The sequence below is a fragment of the Canis lupus genome, chromosome 36, assembly GCF_003254725.2.
Source record: "Canis lupus dingo isolate Sandy chromosome 36, ASM325472v2, whole genome shotgun sequence".
Taxonomy (NCBI): Eukaryota; Metazoa; Chordata; class Mammalia; order Carnivora; family Canidae; genus Canis; species Canis lupus.
Genome location: NC_064278.1, coordinates 10,136,970 through 10,154,309, shown reverse-complemented (window position 1 = coordinate 10,154,309; position 17,340 = coordinate 10,136,970). Strand labels below are relative to the sequence as shown.

The 17,340-nt window shown below is 36.3% G+C and overlaps 2 protein-coding genes across 14 annotated transcripts in view; both read left to right on the top strand.

Moving 5' to 3' along the window:
• Nucleotides 1–17,340, top strand: part of COBLL1 (cordon-bleu WH2 repeat protein like 1) — a 162,382-nt gene that overhangs the window by 51,609 nt on the left and 93,433 nt on the right. The window lies entirely within an intron of this gene.
• Nucleotides 266–911, top strand: LOC112674665 (complex III assembly factor LYRM7-like). The gene is made up of 2 exons (XM_025471038.3): nt 266–283; nt 389–911. The coding sequence occupies exons 1-2, from the start codon at nt 266–268 to the stop codon at nt 530–532; spliced, it is 162 nt and encodes a 53-aa protein (XP_025326823.1). The 3' UTR covers nt 533–911.

The window sequence follows — 17,340 nt, the reverse complement described above, 5'->3', positions numbered from 1 at the left end:
GACATCCCAAAAGGAGTTGAGAGAAAAAGGACCAGAAAGCTTCCCTAACCTGGGGAAGGAGATAGACATCCAGGTCCAGAAAGCACAGAGAGGTCCAAAGAAGATAAATCTGAAGAGTTCCACACAAGACACATTATAATTAAAATGTCAAAAGTTAATAAAAAGCAAACCTTAAAGACAAGAGAAAAACAACTAGTTACATGCAAGGGAAACCCCATAAGACTTTAAATAAATTGATTATTTTGGAGGCAGAAACAGGTTAGAGATGGGTCAGGCGGCCAAGGTGACGGGGGCCAGGAGGGCTTGGGATCTGAGTTGGAGCCCTGTGGTTAGGCTCCATCAGGAGCCTACTCTAAAGAAGAAAAAAAGGCTCTCCTAGAATTAAAAGGTTTTACAGCTCTTTAAAACATTACACAGGACCAGACAACAGGTTTTTAAAAATGATTCCAGAGCATTAGAAGAATTGGTCCCTAGGAAAGAACTCCTTGTAGAAAATGTGCCATATTGTGATGCACCAACTCCGAAGCAATGAGTATAAAATCAAGTCTTTGTAGTTTTTAATCTTAAATATATAACACTGGCAAAAGTTTTATAAATGCACATATTTCAGAACTAGCTTCTTGAAAATGAATGAATTAAAGTCTCATAATTAAATTTCACATTAAGAGAACATTGTTGAAAACTGCAGAACATAAATATTTCTAAACAGCATTAGATAAGACGTGTCATTTGTTTTGAAAATCAAACTTTATGAACTAAAATAAATGCTCAGGAGGTATGTCATATTCATTTCCCTTTGACCTTGAAGAGTATTTTGTTCTTAACTAAGAATGCAGTGTTTTAACAAACTGGTAGATTTTCCTCCATGTGAAATGAAACAGATTGAAATTATTATATTAAATTTGTTTAGTCCCACAAAAAAAAAAAAAAAAAAAGAAACAGGTTAGAAAGGGAGTGGCATTATATATTCAAAGGAAAAAACTACCAACCAAGAATAAGTTACCATTCAGAATTGAAGGAGAGTTTTTCAGAGAAGAGAAAGCTAAAGGAGGTCACCACTTAACCAGCCTTATAAGAATTATTAAATGAACTTGTGTAAGCTAAAAAGAAAAGGTCATAACTAGAAATAAAAACTTATGAAAGAAAAAAGTTTCACTGTTAAAGGCAAATATAGTAAGGGTAGTGGATTGACCACTTAATAAAGTGAGTATAAATGTTAAAATGCAAAAGTAGTAAAATTATCAGGAAGGAATACACAAAACACAAAGATATGAAATATAATGTCAAGAGCATAAAACATTAAGGGAGAGTAAGAATGTAGTGTTTTTATTTTTTATATTTTTTATAGATTTATTATAGAAAAAAGTGTGAGCGGCGAGGAGGGGCGGAGGAAGAGAATCCCAAGCAGACTCCCTGTTGAGCACAGAGCCTAGCATGAGACTCAGTCCCATGACCCCAAGATCATGACCCAGTCAGAAAGCAAGAGTCAGATGCCCAACTGACTGAGCCACCTAGGAACCCCAAAATGTAGTGTTTTTAGAATGTAGTGAAACTTAAGTGACTATCAACCTAAAATAGACTGCTGTGTATATAGATTATTATATGTGAACCTCTTGATAAGCAAAAACCTGTAGTAGATGCACAAAATATCAGGACACATGGGTGGCTCAGTGGTTGAGTGTCTGCCTTTGGCTCAGGGCCTAATCCCAGTCCCAGGATTGAGTCCCACATCGGGCTCCTCACAGGGAGCCTACTTCTCCCTCTGCCTATGTCTCTGTCTCTGTCTCTCTCTGTGTCTCATGAATGAATAAATAAAATCTTAAAAAAAAAAAAAAAGAATCTAAACATGCCACTAAAGAAACCTGTCAAATCACGTAGGAAGAGTTCACGAGATGAAGAAAGAAACAGAAAAGAAAATAATCAGAAAAACATTTAACAAAATATCAAGTAAGTACATAAAAGTGTTATCAAGTAAGTACATCAAAAATTATCCTAGTTGTAAATGAACTAAATGCTCAAATCAAAATCATAAGATTGGTGAATAAATTAAGTAAAAAAAAAATCTATCTATATTTCCTATAAGAGGCTCACTTCTAAAGACACAGTGTAAGCAAAAGAAGGGCAGAAGACAATCCATGTCAATGGAAATGATAGGAAAGCTGGTGGAGCAAGACTTCTGTGAAGCAAAATAGATTATAGAACAAAGACCATAACAAAAGGCAAAGAAGGGCATTACATAATGATAAAAGGTCCAATCTAACAAGAGAACATTTATAAACATTTATGCCCTCAACATAGAAGTGTCTAAATATATGAAATATTAACAGACATAAAACGAGAAAATCACAGCAATGCAATAATCGTAGGAGACTTTAACGCTTCACTTACATCGATGGATAGATTATCCAGACAGAAAATCAAAAAGAAACATTGGTTTTAGATGATGCATTAGACCAGATGGACTTCATAGATATCTACAGAATGTTTCCAAAAACAGCGGAATACAAATTCTTTTCAAGTGCAAACAGAACATTCTCCAGGGTAGATCACATGTTAGACCGCAAAACAAGTTTTAGTAAATTTAAGAAGATTAAAATCGTCTCAAGTATCTTTTCCAATGACAGTGGTTATGATATTAGAAATCAATTACAAGAAAAAACTGTAAAAAAACTACAAATACATGAAGCCTAAACAATGTGCTACTAAATAACTAGTGAGTTGATGAAGAAAATCAAAAGGAAAATTAAAAAAAAAATAGGCAGAGACAAATGAAAATGGAAACATTTCAAAATTTATGGGATGTGGCAAAAGGAAGTTTGTGTTAATACATCCTTACCTCAGAAAAATCTTAAATGAACAGTCTAACTTTGCATCTGAAGGAACTAGAAAAAGAACAAGAGATGAAGCCCAACAGTAGTAGAAGAAAGGCAATAATAAAGATCAGAATTAAAATAAATGAGATAGAGGCAAAAAAGAAGAGATCAGTGGTAATAAGAGCTGTTTCTTTGAAAAGATAATCATAATTGACAAACTTAGCCAGATTCCTCAAGAAAAAGAGAGAGAGGGCCTAAATAAATAAAAAAAGAAAGAGAAGTTACAACTGGTATCACAACAATATAGAAGATTGTAAGAGACTTCTGGGAATAATTATATACCCACAAGTTGGATAGCCTAGAAGTAGATTAATTCCTGGAAACAGTTTTCCAAGAATGAATCATGAAGAAAAAAAATAATTTTTGAATAGACCAAGATTACTAGTAAGATTGAGTCAGCAATCAAAAAAAACTTTAACAAGCCAAAGTCTAGGACTAGATGGCTTCACTGGTGAATTCTATCAAATATTCAAAGATTTAATCCCAGTTTTTCTCAAACTATTCCAGACACTTGAAGGGTAAAGAATGGTTCCAAACTCATTTTATGAGGCCAGCTTTACCCTAATACCCAAACTAGACAGACACACAATAAAAGAAAATTACAGGCCAGTATTTCTGATGAACAAAAATCAAGATCTTAGCAAACCAATTTCAACTACATTAAAAGGACTATTTACCATAGTCACATGGGATTTATTCCAAAGAGGCAAGGATAGTTCAACATTTGCAGATCAGTCACCATGATACACCACATTGGTCATCCCAGTAGATGCAGAAAAAGCGTTTGACAAAATTTAACACATTTGTGATGAACTGTAAACAAGGTATATGTAAAGGAAATGTACCTCAATATATTAAAGGCCGTATGTGACAAACTTGTAGTTTACATACTCCATATGGAAAAACATTCAGCATCCTAAGATCAGGAGCAAGAGAAGGGTGTCTATTTTTTTTTTTTTTAAAGATTTTATTTACTTATTCATGAGAGACAGGTAGACAGAGGCAGAGGGAGAAGCAGGCTCCTTGCAGGGAGCCTGATGTGGGACTTGATCCCTGGACTCCAGGATCATGCCCGGGGCCAAAGGCAGGCGCAAAACCGCTGAGCCACCCAGGGATCCCAAGGATGTCTATTCTCACCACTTTTTTTCCCAACATAGTTTTGGAAGTTCTAGACAAGCAATTAGGCAAGAGAAAACATAAAAGGCATCCAAATTAGAAATAGTAAAACTGTCATTATTTGCAGATAACATCATCTACAGGAAACCTTAAAGACTTGTCCAAAAATGGTTAGAATTAATAAATTCAGTAAATTACAGGATACAGAATTAAAGTAGAGAAATCTGTTGAGTTTCTATACACTTAAAATGAACTAGCTGAAAGAAAAATTAAAATCATATTTACAATTGCATAAAAAATAAAGTAGGAATAAATTTAATCAAGGTGGTAAAAGACTTGTACTCTGAAAGCTATAAGACACTGATGAGAAACATTGGAGACACAAACAAATGGAAAGATCTATTGTGCTCATGGATTAGAAGAGTTTTGTTAAAATCCCCGTATCATCCAAAACAATGTACAGATTCAATGCAGTCCTTATCAAAATACCAACAGCATTTTTCACAGAACTAGAACAAGTAATCCTACAATTTGTATAGAACCACAAAATGCCTAGAATAGTTACAGTAATCTTGAGAAAGAAGAACAAAGCTGCAGTTATCATGCTCCCAGATTTCAAACTGTTCTACAAAGCTATTTTTTTTTTTAAAGATTTTATTTATTCATGAGAGACAGAGACATGGGCAGAGGGAGAAGCAAGCTTCCTGTGGGGAACCTGGTGCAGGACTCAATCCCGGGATCATGCCCTGAGCTGAAGGCAGATAGATGCTCAACCACTGAGCCACCTGGGTGCCCCTTATAAAGCTATTGTAATTAAAACAGTATGATTCTGGCAGTGGAACCAGAATAGGGCACCCAGAACTAAACTCATACATATATTAATTAATCTATGTCAGAAACAGGAATATACAACAGGGAAAAGACAGTTTCTTCAGTAAATGGTGTTGGGAAAACAGAGCAGCCAAATGCAGAAAAATGAAACTGGACCGCTATTTTATAACATATGCAAAAATTAACCCAAAATGGACCAAGGACTTGAATGTAAGACCTGAAACCATAAAATTCCTAAAAGAAGGGACGCCTGGGTGGCTCAGTGGTTCACTGTCTGCCTTGGGCTCAGGACGTGATCCTGGAGTCCAGGATCAAGTCCCACATGGGGCTCCTTGTAAGGGAGCCTGCTTCTCCCTCTGCTTGGGTCTCTGTCTCCCTCTCTCTGTGTCTCTCATGAATAAATAAATAAAATCTTTAAAATAAAATTCCTAAAAGAAAATATAGGTATTAAGCTCCTTAACATTGATCTTAGTGATAGATGAGACCTTACTTTGTTTTCCATGTCCGCATTTCCTGACTTTCCTCATCCCCAGCCCTCATTAAAAAAAAAATCAAGTTTGTTTCTTTTTGGGGTGATGAAAATGTTCTAAAATTGATTATGTTGATAGTTGCACGACTCTGTGAATATACTAAAAAACATTGAATTTTATATTTCAAATGAGTAAATTTTACCGTATGTGAATTATATCTTAATAAAGCTGTTATATTTTTAACATTTAAAAAATACCACTTTGGGCCTTTCAGAAGGTCATGTGTCCTGTGGAAGATTTTTGACCCTTTTTTTCCGATGTTTTTTAAGTGGGTAGATATATAGGTTCAAGAATTTTTTTCCCCATGCCTATAGAGACTTTCTCAGTGAATAAACATATGTATATTTAAAATAATTTGATTAATGCAGCTAAACTTTTTTTTTTTAAGAGTTAGAAATCATAGCAAGGGCAACAGGGGATGCTAGAGCTAATCTCTAGTTCTTAATTCCAAAATACCAGAAAAAAAATCAGCTATAATTCTGGGAGAATGTTCCAAATCTGTTATATGTCTGGAATGATATCTTTCAGAGGACTTTTTAGAGATAAGCTGCAGAGAGTAAAGTGTGAGTACAGAATACAAATATACACGTGTAATTATACACATTCTTTTCTGAATGGGAAGTAATTTTGATATGTATTTTCCTGGAGATTTCTGAAGGGGGTTATCCTGTGGAGAGTACATTAGAAGGTAATAGTTCAAGTTTTGCATAATGTGGAAAAGAAGTAATTTCTAGGCTAGTGTTCTGTCTTTTAGTAGTGTTTTTAATTCAGGTGCTTAAAACTGTCAAAAGTTTAACTAGTTCTTTTTTTATTTTTTTTTTCAATTTATTTATTTATGATAGAGAGAGAGAAGGGCAGAGACACAGGCAGAGGGAGAAGCAGGCTCCATGCACCGGGAGCCCGATGTGGGATTCGATCCCAGGTCTCCAGGATCGCACCCTGGGCCAAAGGCAGGCGCCAAACAGCTGCGCCACCCAGGGATCCCATAAAGTTTAACTAGTTTCTTGAGAGAACTGAAGAGTTCTCCAAGGCACTTTCCCCTCACTGATGGATGCTATATTATGTAAACTATTTTTTTTTCTTGAGTTCCTTGTGTAGTCTCTACATTTTTTAAAAAGCTTTTTTATTTAGTGAGCAAATATAAAATGCCAGTTTAATAACTTTTAATAAAGTTAAGGGAAAAAATTGAAGGAGTCTCTTTGTGTTTAGTTACAAAGAGTATATTTGATATTTTTATCTTGATATTTATATTTTTGTTTTTATCTGTTTCCTCTCAAAACATTTGAATATAAGGAGAAGAAAAAAAAAACTGGTAAGCTTAAACACACACACAACCTGCAGCTGGCTGTTTTGGAAGCATTCACAGTTATGTAATCAGCCCAATATGTGTAAAACATCCATCAACTTAAGAGTAGGAAAGTAAGTAATAATCTTAGCAGAGAATTATCCATTCATACCCAATTATTACTTATTTTTGATAATGTCCTATAAAAGGGGTAATTGTGGAGAGAATATCTGCAATTACAATCTAGGTTTTGATACGAGAAGAAGGCTTGCTGATTATAGGTTTTCAGGTAGATATTTAAGTAGTAATTAAATTAATCTTATATTTTCACCTGTTCTGAAATTTGAATAGAAATGATACAAGGCTAGAAATAGTTTTGAGAATTAATGGGTTAGCTATATCTTCTGAACCTGTTCTCTGTGACAAACACAGCTTCAACTTCACATGTCCTTTTACTTCCTCACATTATTCTTGTTCTTCAAAAAGATTGCATTTCCTTTGGAAGATATTTATTCTCCTGGCCACAGAAGTAATATTAACATTGTTTTTTTCGTTATGCTCTGTTTTTTGCTTCATATTATTCTATATTCTTGGAAGAGGGCGTAAACAATCAAGAATCTCCCTGCCTTGGAGATTGATACCATCTGGCCAAACACTCTCGACCACATTCTTAGCTGTCCATCTCCTACAGTTTTTTCTCAGTCCCCTCTAACCTGTCATCGTGATCTTTATTAAGATAGGGTAGTGGATGAGTCAAATACCCTATCTTAATGTTTTTGTTTTTAATTAAAAACCTCTACTTCAAACCATCCCTCTTGCTGCTAACTGGAATTAGCCTACCTCTGATATGATAAATTCAGAAACTCTACTCACTCTACTAATTCTTATTCTCTTTTCTTTCCTATCTCACCTATTCTGCACCTAACATTTCTTTAACATATTTTATTTTTCTGGTTATCTGGCTTCTCATGCATTTATTTCCCTTTCTGTCTAAACTCCAGGGTCAGTCATTTTAACTTTTCTTCAGTAGCTGGCTCAATTTCAAGCTTTCTTTTTTTCCCTAGACAGACTTTTGCTCAACATGCCACCAGCCATAAAACTGAATCAGCCTAAGTTGTAAAATCTCCTGTTTTCAGTTCTCAAGCTGATGAGTAGCTATTAGAGGAAGAAAATGGGCCCAGATAACCCAGTGGTGGAGTGTTTGCCTATATCTTATGTGATTTTCATAACTTAAGCTATCGTTATCATCCTTTCCCTAGATTAAAATAAGTGGGGATAGGGGGAGGAGGAAGAAGAGGAAATTTGGGTTTGAACCCTGGCCCTCTGATACATGATCACACAAAGGATGCAGCCATTCTAAATGTCACATCAGTCTTTCTTGGAGAGGTCTCTTACTGTGATTGTCGGAAAGATTCCTAGGCTGCACTCTGGACCAGCATTGAGACAGTCTCCATAGCAATGCCTATGGCTACTATGACAGTCTTCATAGTAATGCCAGCCTCGAATTGATTTGGTCTTGAGTTATTGTCAATCTCAGGAGTAAGATGGTGAGATTTGCTGCTTTTTGGGCAATTAGGGCCCATTTATATGGTTAGTTAATGGGAATCAATCCCAACTAGTTACCAGGACTGTAAGATATGTAAGAAGTATGAATTGATGTTGGGGAAGCAACTGGTAACCATTTGTTAGGGTGGCTGGTATAAATATATTCAACATAAAAAAGAAACATTTTCAAATTCTACTAGTTTATTTCAGCTTGCTTATAGAAATTTAGAAAATAATAAGACAGTCTGAAATCAATGGAATAATTTTACAGGGTTTAGTTTCTTCAGACTATATGGGAGTAGGGATTGTATTATTTTAGTAGTTCTATTTGGGGTTTTTATGAACCATAGAAACTGGAGGGTAAAGGATGCAAAATAATTGAGATTGTAGTTGAAAGTGTAACTCCAGTGATTTGCCAAGTAGTGTATGGTAGATGGCAAATAAATAAGGCTAGGATATTTATTTGAGGGGTGAAGTTCATGGGGTGCAGAGGGTCGGTACAGGATTCAAAAAGGTGTAAGAAGGTATAATCAAGATATTAAAGTTTGATATATATGATGTGAAATTTCAGGTAATTACAAGGTCCTGTGGTGTTGGAGAACAGGTGTGAAGAAGTCAGTGAGCTAGATAGGATGTTGAATGGACCATCAATATGGGCTCTGAAGTTTAAGTGAGAGCAAAAGAAAGGGTAAGTTTACTATGAGCCAGATGTCAAGTTCCTCAGTGTTTGTAGAAGGTGACCTGGAATGAAGTGATTAACATGGATAAAAGAGCAATATACCTAGATGTCCATACCCTTGGAGGAAGAGGAGCATTGCTAATGAGCTGGAGTAATATACTCCTATGCAGAAGAGATTTAGGGCGATGGTGACTCTGCTCCCTTTTCCTGATCTGCTATTTGAGAAGTTTGCAATGGGGATGCCATAACTGAGGAAAAGGAAGTATACGTAGGCTTCTTGGGATCAGAAAGCAATTCCAGAATTCCTATTGAAGGGGCTATGGGTAGAGGTTGGTGAGAAAGAACTGGAAAAGTGACACTTAAGCCAGTTGGTGGCGGTAATTATGGATCTGAAGCTGAGAGGTATGGAGTTATTCAGGCTCTTTGTGATGTGATTTGCGACTTTTTTGTAGTGTTAATCACTGGCTCTTTGAGCCACTGCTGCTAGACCACCCATAAACTAAGCTACTTGATATTCTCTGAGCCCTACTTTATGCCTGCCTCTGCTCATATATGCGGTTTTCCAGAAATGTCTCTCCTAGTCCATCTCAATGTCTGTAATCAGCCTCCTGTAAAACAATGTCAATTTTCACCTCCCCTGGGATATTTTCTTCATGCTTCTACCGAGATATATATTCTCTGTTTTATTTGGCATGACTTTTGAGATGTTTTGTGTATATTTATTGCAGGATTGCATATTTTAGTTCATTTCCTGTACTACCTAGCATGGATCCATTCCCTTTGTGTGTGTAAAATACCTTGTTGAATATGGGCAGTCAAAAGGGACTCCCAGGTGTGGAAGGAGCTCTCCAGGTTCCTCAAGTTTTATTTTTTTATTTTTTATTTTTAAAAAATTTTTATTTATTTATGATAGTCACAGAGAGAGAGAGAGAGAGAGAGAGGGGCAGAGACACAGGCAGAGGGAGAAGCAGGCTCCATGCACCGGGAGCCCGACGTGGGATTCGATCCCGGGTCTCCAGGATTGCGCCCTGGGTTAAAGGCAGGTGCCAAACCGCTGTGCCACCCAGGGATCCCGGTTCCTCAAGTTTTAATCCATATTTTGAAATATTCCTGATTCATTTCCCATGCAGCAGGGCCAACTTTTTTTTAAGATTTTATTAAAAAAAAAAAGATTTTATTTATTTATTAATGGGAGACACAGAGGCAGAGACACAGGCAGAGGGAGAAGCAGGCTCCCTGCAGGGAGCCCAATGTGGGACTGGATCCCCAGGCTCCAGGATCACGCCCTGAGCCAAAGGCAGACACTTAGCCACTGAGCCACCCAGGGGTCCCAAGATCAACTTTGTTAACAAGAATTATTTTTATACTTAAAAAAAACTCTAAACTTAAGACCTATTCAACTGAAAAGCTAGATTTATCTTTTTAATGTCACTGCTGCCTGTTTTATACCTGTCTAGGGGAAAAATCCCCCCCCCCCCCGCCCCTTTTTGGTGGGGGTGAGGATTTCCTCTAGCTATTTATTAATCAAAGAAGACTTCAGCAGTAACTCCTGTATCAGCTTCCTATTTTCTTCCTGGAGAATAAGCCTCAGATTTATTTTTTCCTTTCTTGGGCTCAACCACCACTGAAAACCCCCAGCAAGTATAAAGCATAGTTAAAGGATGACTAGAATATCTGTACAAGGTTTATTTTTGCTACCATAGCAACTACCAGCGGTTACATTGTCTCTCACTTTTGGAGCTCCTAGATCACATGAAAGATGTTTGATGTAACTGGTGTGATTTCTGGTATTAACCGCTGCTGGAAGTGGTGGCTCCATTTCTGGTTAATCATGAAGAGCCTTGGGTTTAAAAACAACAAAATAAGAAGCCCCAACTCTTTAAATCTTTGACTGCTTCAGTTCATCATGGGGTTCTCTAGAATATCTGACGACTTTCCCTTAGATATCCATTTGGTCTTTATATTCATTATTTTATTTAATTAATTAATTTATTTATTAAAAGATTTTATTTATTTATTCATAGACACAGAGAGAGAGGCAGAGACACAGAGGGAGAAGCAGGGTCCATGCAGGGAGCCCGATGTGGGACTCGATCTCGGGTCTCCAGGATCACACCCCAGGCGCAAGCTGCGCCAAACTGCTGCGCCACCAGTGCTGCCCTATATTCATTATTTTAAAAATCACTTACTCTTCTAGTCCCAATGGAATTAAAAAAATGAAAATGGCAATTTGTTTTCCTTAAATAATCCATACTGTAGGATGGGAAATAGATGATGCATTATAAGTATCATATGGAGCTTTTGCACTGAGTAACTGTAAGTGTCCTTTTCTCAGTGCTTAGTGAACACAGGACAGGGGACTCGGGTGTTCAGTGGGAGGAAGTGGGAGAGAGCAGGGGTGTCTTCTAAGAGGAATTAACAGTAAAACTGGCATTTTTTGAGAGAACCAGTATTTTGGACAACAGATACATACATCTCACTAAGGATTTTGCAGAAGAAGCTGTGCAAAATATGTGTATCAGAAACTGTGTATGGAACTCGGGACTGAAGAAATATCTGTGATTTATTTAAAGAAAGGAACTAAAATTTAATTAGAGATTCAAAATACAGATGCCAAAATAGGTTTATAAGATAAAATAGGGATGCCTGGATAGCTCAGTGGTTGAGCGTCTGCCTTCAGCCCAGGGCCTGATCCTGGAGTCCTGGGATCGAGTCCCACATCGGGCTCCTTGCATGGAGCCTGCTTCTCCTTCTGCCTATGTCTCTGCCTCTCTCTGTGTGTGTCTCTCATGAATAAATAAATAAAATATTAAAAGATACTGTAGGATTATATGCAGAGTGTTTGAATGGTTTCCACATTATGTGCCTATGGTAATAGCACTCCCTTCTTGAAGGATCTTATTTGAGAATATAAAACATGCATAAGTGAAAATGTAGCATTTAGTCAGTATTTAAAATTAGTGTGAATGAAGTTAAGAGGTCAGGACTGTGCATGGAGAGAAATCACCAGGAGCGGAGGAGAGAAAGGAAGACTGAGAAGGTTATGGTGGCCCACTTGGACCTGCTGCTTCTCTTGCCTGGATCCTGGTCTTGCTGCGGCCACCTCCTCCTCAGCTGCCTGAGCACCTGTGGAGAATGACAGCATCCACTCCCACAATTGGTGTTTGATGGTTCTAACTTCATATCTCTTGCATTAAAATGTCTCATCTAAATCTTGGGTATGTTTGGAATGTCTGGGATGGAAGAGGAGATTTTAGTGTCTGGATTTTTAGGATCTGGATCTGGCCCATCCAGCCAGAACACATGTTCCTGACACTGCTGAGGGCCACAGCCTGCAACCCACGAGGCGTTTGTCCTGCCTTTCTGTAAAACCTGTGGCATTTTGTCACTTGTTGCATTGTTACTGTTGGAAGTCCCCAACTACTTAGTCAACATAATCATACACTGAAGGCTTAATCTTCCCTTTGCATAGCATAAGAAAAAAATCTTGAAAAGCTAGACCGTCTACTGAACTATTAATAACATTTCAAGCATAACTATGAAAATTAAATGCTATAATCACATTAGCCATTAAGGTTATTCATACTTTTGTAATCTATGGAAATCTAAAATTAGAAAAGACAATACAAAGTAATGAGGGAATTCGAAGTATTGTTTAAATGAAAAATGTCCTAAATTATAAGGATAGAATTCTTTTTTTTTTTTTTTCTACTAGATAGTCTGTGGCAAACACCATTAAGAAAATAATGCATGGCTTTGTTCAGTTTAAAAAATTACATACACTGATAATTAATGTCATCAATTATTTACAAAATCATTTTCACTTTTTTTCCCTAAAAAGCAGCAGTGAGATTTTAATACTTTGGTACACTCTTGATGTCTGTTGAAATAAGTCAATTTAATTGGTTTTTCCCTAGGCATGTAGTTCCCTCATGCTTTAAAAAAAAATGTTTTGAGTGCAGAGTGCTTATAGAGAAGTCATTTCACAGATTAGATCTTTAAAATTTTAATTTGGAGCATATTTGGAATTAAATATGACTTTAATGGATAGATTATAGGTTCTGTATTCAAATACTGCCTTCTAGGTGTCTCATTGACTAACTCTCTAAGTAGTTCCTATCTGGGATGCCTGGGTGGCTCAGTGGCTGAGCGTCTACTTTTAACTCAGGGTCCTGATCCCAGGGTCCTGGGATTGAGTCCTGCATTGGGCTCCATGCAGGGAGCTCGCTTTTCCTAATGTCTGTGTCTCTGCCTCTGTGTGCCTTGTATATAAATAAATTCTTTAAAATAGTTCCTATCTTTTAAGTATTTTATAAATGAGCAGAGTGCATATTTGAGTTGTTGTGAGAAAGGATGAAAGAATGCCTGAGAATCACTTTGGTCTGTAGTAATTGCAGTGTGTGGGAGAGTGATGATATCAAAGCATTCTTTAATCTAAAAATGTTAGGGGTGCCTGAGTGGCTCAATAGATTAAGCATCTGACTCTTGATTGTGGCTCAGGTCATGATCTTTGGGTTGCAAAATCGAGCCCCCATGTTGGGCTCGTGTGCTGGGCATGGAGCCGGCTTGTGATTCTCTCTCTCCCTCTCCCCCCCCTCCCCCTGCCCTTCTACCCCTCAAAATGTTAGCTCAATAGTGATACAATTTGTTAATAGCAATTTTGTTTTTAGTGACCTCTTAGAAAACTGTTTCAGCCTTACCTAGTAGTGTCCATATGTACTTTTTTGGGACATAGGCAATTATTGTGTTACTTTTGTCATATGGATATAGGGCACCTAAAAAATAAAAGCCTTCTTGATTAAAAAAAAAAAAGTCGAATAAATCACAGCAAAGAAGATAAATGTCTGTTTTCCCTATGTGGTACTCATTATAATCTGTAATTAAGGTGCTGAATCTTATTTTTGTTGCTTTTGATTTTAAAGTAGTGAAAATTACTTTCATAATTAAAATGCAACATTATGAAATTGAGAATATTATGGAAGGAAACAGACTGCTAACTGCTGGTAAAATTCTGGAGGGGGCATGTGTGTATTTGAAATTCTCCCAAGGTAAAGGAAACGCCCAGGGGAAAATATGCACATCATAGGCAAGGTATTCTTAAAGGATGTCTGTTCTGGAGTTTGACTAAGTGGAAGAGCAAATTATTGACTGAGAATTATATTTACTTCTTGCCCAGAGACCTCCCAAGGTGACTTATGTCTTCATGGAAACATAGCATCTCCACTGTGTCTGTTGCTTACTCTGCCTTTTGGATTTCCAGTTAGCCCGGCAGAGACACTGGAAGTGCCGCCCAGGGCAAACATCATTTGGTTTCTAAATAAGGCACAAAGCTGCAAATACACAAAAGTAGAGTGGTTGCTAAATGAATAGGAGTACTGCAGCTTCTGTTCATACTATGCAGTGATGATAATGTCTGTCTTTGTAAATCAAGGAAAATAATATTTAGCTTTAAAATTAATGTTTAATTATTAATTTCCAAGAGGAAGCCACACTAAAAAAAAGTTGATCTAGAAAAAGCTCTCATGAACAATCTCAAAATTTTTCCATGTGATTCACCCAGAGGCCTTTAAAAGAAAGTATATGTGTCTGCGTTTGTGTTTGTATCTGTAAGTGTAAATTGACTAATAAGTTATGGATTTAAATTTTTGAAACTGATATACTTTTTCTTTTTAAGGGATTGCATAGAATTAATTTCACTGTCAGAAATGTTTATTGCAGGGACACCTGGGTGGCACAGTCGGTTAAGCATCTGCCTTTGGCTCAGATCATGATCCAAGGGTTCTGGGATAGAGCCTCTCATCAGGCTCCCTGCTCAGTGGGGAGCCTGCTTCTCCCTCTCCCTCTGCTATTCCCCATGCATGTGCACATTCTCTCTATGTCAAATAACATCTTAAAAAAAAATAAGAGCTCGAATTGTGACATGAGAGCAGAATCAGGTGGTACATGGTGGTATGTATGTGGAAGGGATGGCAGGTTGACCCCAGGTTGTAATGGGGATTGGATTCAGCATTGATTTGGAACTAAATGTGAGCAGTGAAGGAAAGACAAGAATTAAAGTTAATTCTTAGATTTTTTTGCCTTTTCTGGGGAAGTTAATTCTTAGATTTTTGCCTTTCCTGGGGAAGTTAATTCTTAGATTTTTACCTTTCCTGGGGCTGTTGAGATGGGAAGACTAAGGGAGGAAAAATGAAGATTTTGCTTTTGGCATTGCCAAGTTTGTAATGCCTAGTCAGCCAAGAGATGTAGAAAGAAAATGGGCAGTTAATATTTTAGGTAGGATGACCATGTGATTGATTAAGCAATGTGGGACACCTTTGAAAATAAAGCAGAGGTGCGGTGGGAATTTGGGTTTTACCAAAACCCAACTACTATACTAAAGCCGGGACAACAGAGGCAAATTGGGGCTCTTTCGACAAACCAGAAGGTATGATGTGTAGGAATCTAGTTCCAGGAAAAGATTTCAGGATTGGTAATATCATATGTTAAGGGCAGTGACGAGGTCTGTTATTTATTTATTTATTTATTTATTTATTTATTTATTTATTTATTTATTTATTTGTCTGTTCTTTAAAATCCAAAGCAACATAAAGGTATTTGGTGATAATAAAACTATAGGACAGTATCAGTAAAGTTAGGAGGTACCAGCCAAAGGGAGTAGACCTCATGAGTTGATATGAGGTAAGGGAGTACACATAAAAAGTATAGACACCCTTTTAAAGAGGTTTTGTTGTGGAAAGAGATGTAGGTGAAAAATAGCTATAGAGTTCTTTTAGAGGCCATTGATGTCCACCAAAACTAGAAGGGAATTCCAGTGGAAGTCCTTGGTTTATTTTAGGGTAGTTTGTATTAGAGTCAACACTGCACATGTAGAAAGAGACATAATGCTTCTGTGAGTGGAAATAATGGAACATGTAACTTTGGACCACAGTTTCTGTTGCTCTTATTTGAATAATCTGTATTTGATTTTGAACATCCTAAAAAAAATCTGAATTGTTACAAAAATGACCTTTGATTTATAAAAGGACTATAAAATCTAGCCTTTCAGATGCCACTCCATTCGCTTCAGGGCCATAGTCTTCTGGTCTGGGAGGAGTAAAACCATGTAACTCAAGTATCAGCTGCTATTGGCTGTATTAGGGTTTTTGTGATGGGAAAGGGTGTTTTCCTTGAACAAACTGCAAGAAGTCTTAGAAGCTTCTGCAGGAAATATGACTGTTTCCTTTTCCTTTTTACAAAATCAAATACCTGAGACTTTCTGCAAATTTTATTTACCCAGCTTTCTTCAGATTATTCTACAAATAATTTTAAGGTTTTTCTTAAATATCCTACAGATGGGTTTCTTACCACTAAGATCTAGCAAATTATCTAGTGAGATGTTGCTTAAAAATTTAAAAGAATTGTATATGTTAAGAATCTGCAAGAATTTTTATAAAAACAGGCAAAAACATTGAATTTTCTAATTTTAAAACTGCTAAATAAGGAGCTACTTTTTATTTTTTTTTATTTTTTTATTTTATTTTTTTTTTAAGGAGCTACTTTTTAAAACTACTGTATTAAACACATTCCCTTTAGAAGAAGGACTTGTGAAAATGTTACATGATCATTCCCGGAATGATTTTGAAAGACCAGTAAATTCCTTCTTTTACATATTTGCCAGAGGTAAGAAGTGCCTGGCACTTACATGCATGATAAACAGTAGAGTCAGTAACAGAACAGAACAGTTGGTATAGCATTCTCTAAGAGTAAATACCCAATGAACGGTCCCATTTCGTGAAGATTTTATGAAAGAATTGTAAGTACGTATGATTGTAAACATAATTTAAAATTTCTCAACATCTGCTTTTAAAAATGGTCTAATGTTTTTCTTTGAGCTATTAATTACTTTTAAATATTTTAATATATTTGAGGACACTTTCAGAATTTTTACAGAAAAAGCTAAAGAGCTTAATGGTTTTGTGAATCGACACTATGGAGAGTAAATTATATAATTTATTTTGGACACATTAGATATATATGCAAAGGTATAGTTTGTGCTTTTTGGAAAAGGAAAATTTAAATATAACAATCCATTAAACTGTGTATATATATTGTTGTTATGTTTTTATTTGATATACTTTCAAGCTTTAAGCCATGGTGACATTTCTTTCAAATTATCATGAACATTTCAATAAATAATATGATAATTATACTTATTTAGAGCTTTCATTTTTGCCAAGTACTAATCACTGTGTCTTGTAATACAAGTACCCTGTAAAGCATACTTTGAATATTTTCTTCATTTAATGTCAGTAAATAAGTAAACTAAGACTCAAAGGTGTTGTTACTTAACAAGAAATTCAGACTATAATTAGCCTTTTGATCTCCAGATTGGTGCTCTTTTTTCAATACCATACTGGCATGGGTTCTCTCTGTATTAACACCTCTTTAGTGAGTAAAAATAGCATTCAAATTTATCTAAATTAAAGACCTGTAAAGAACCTA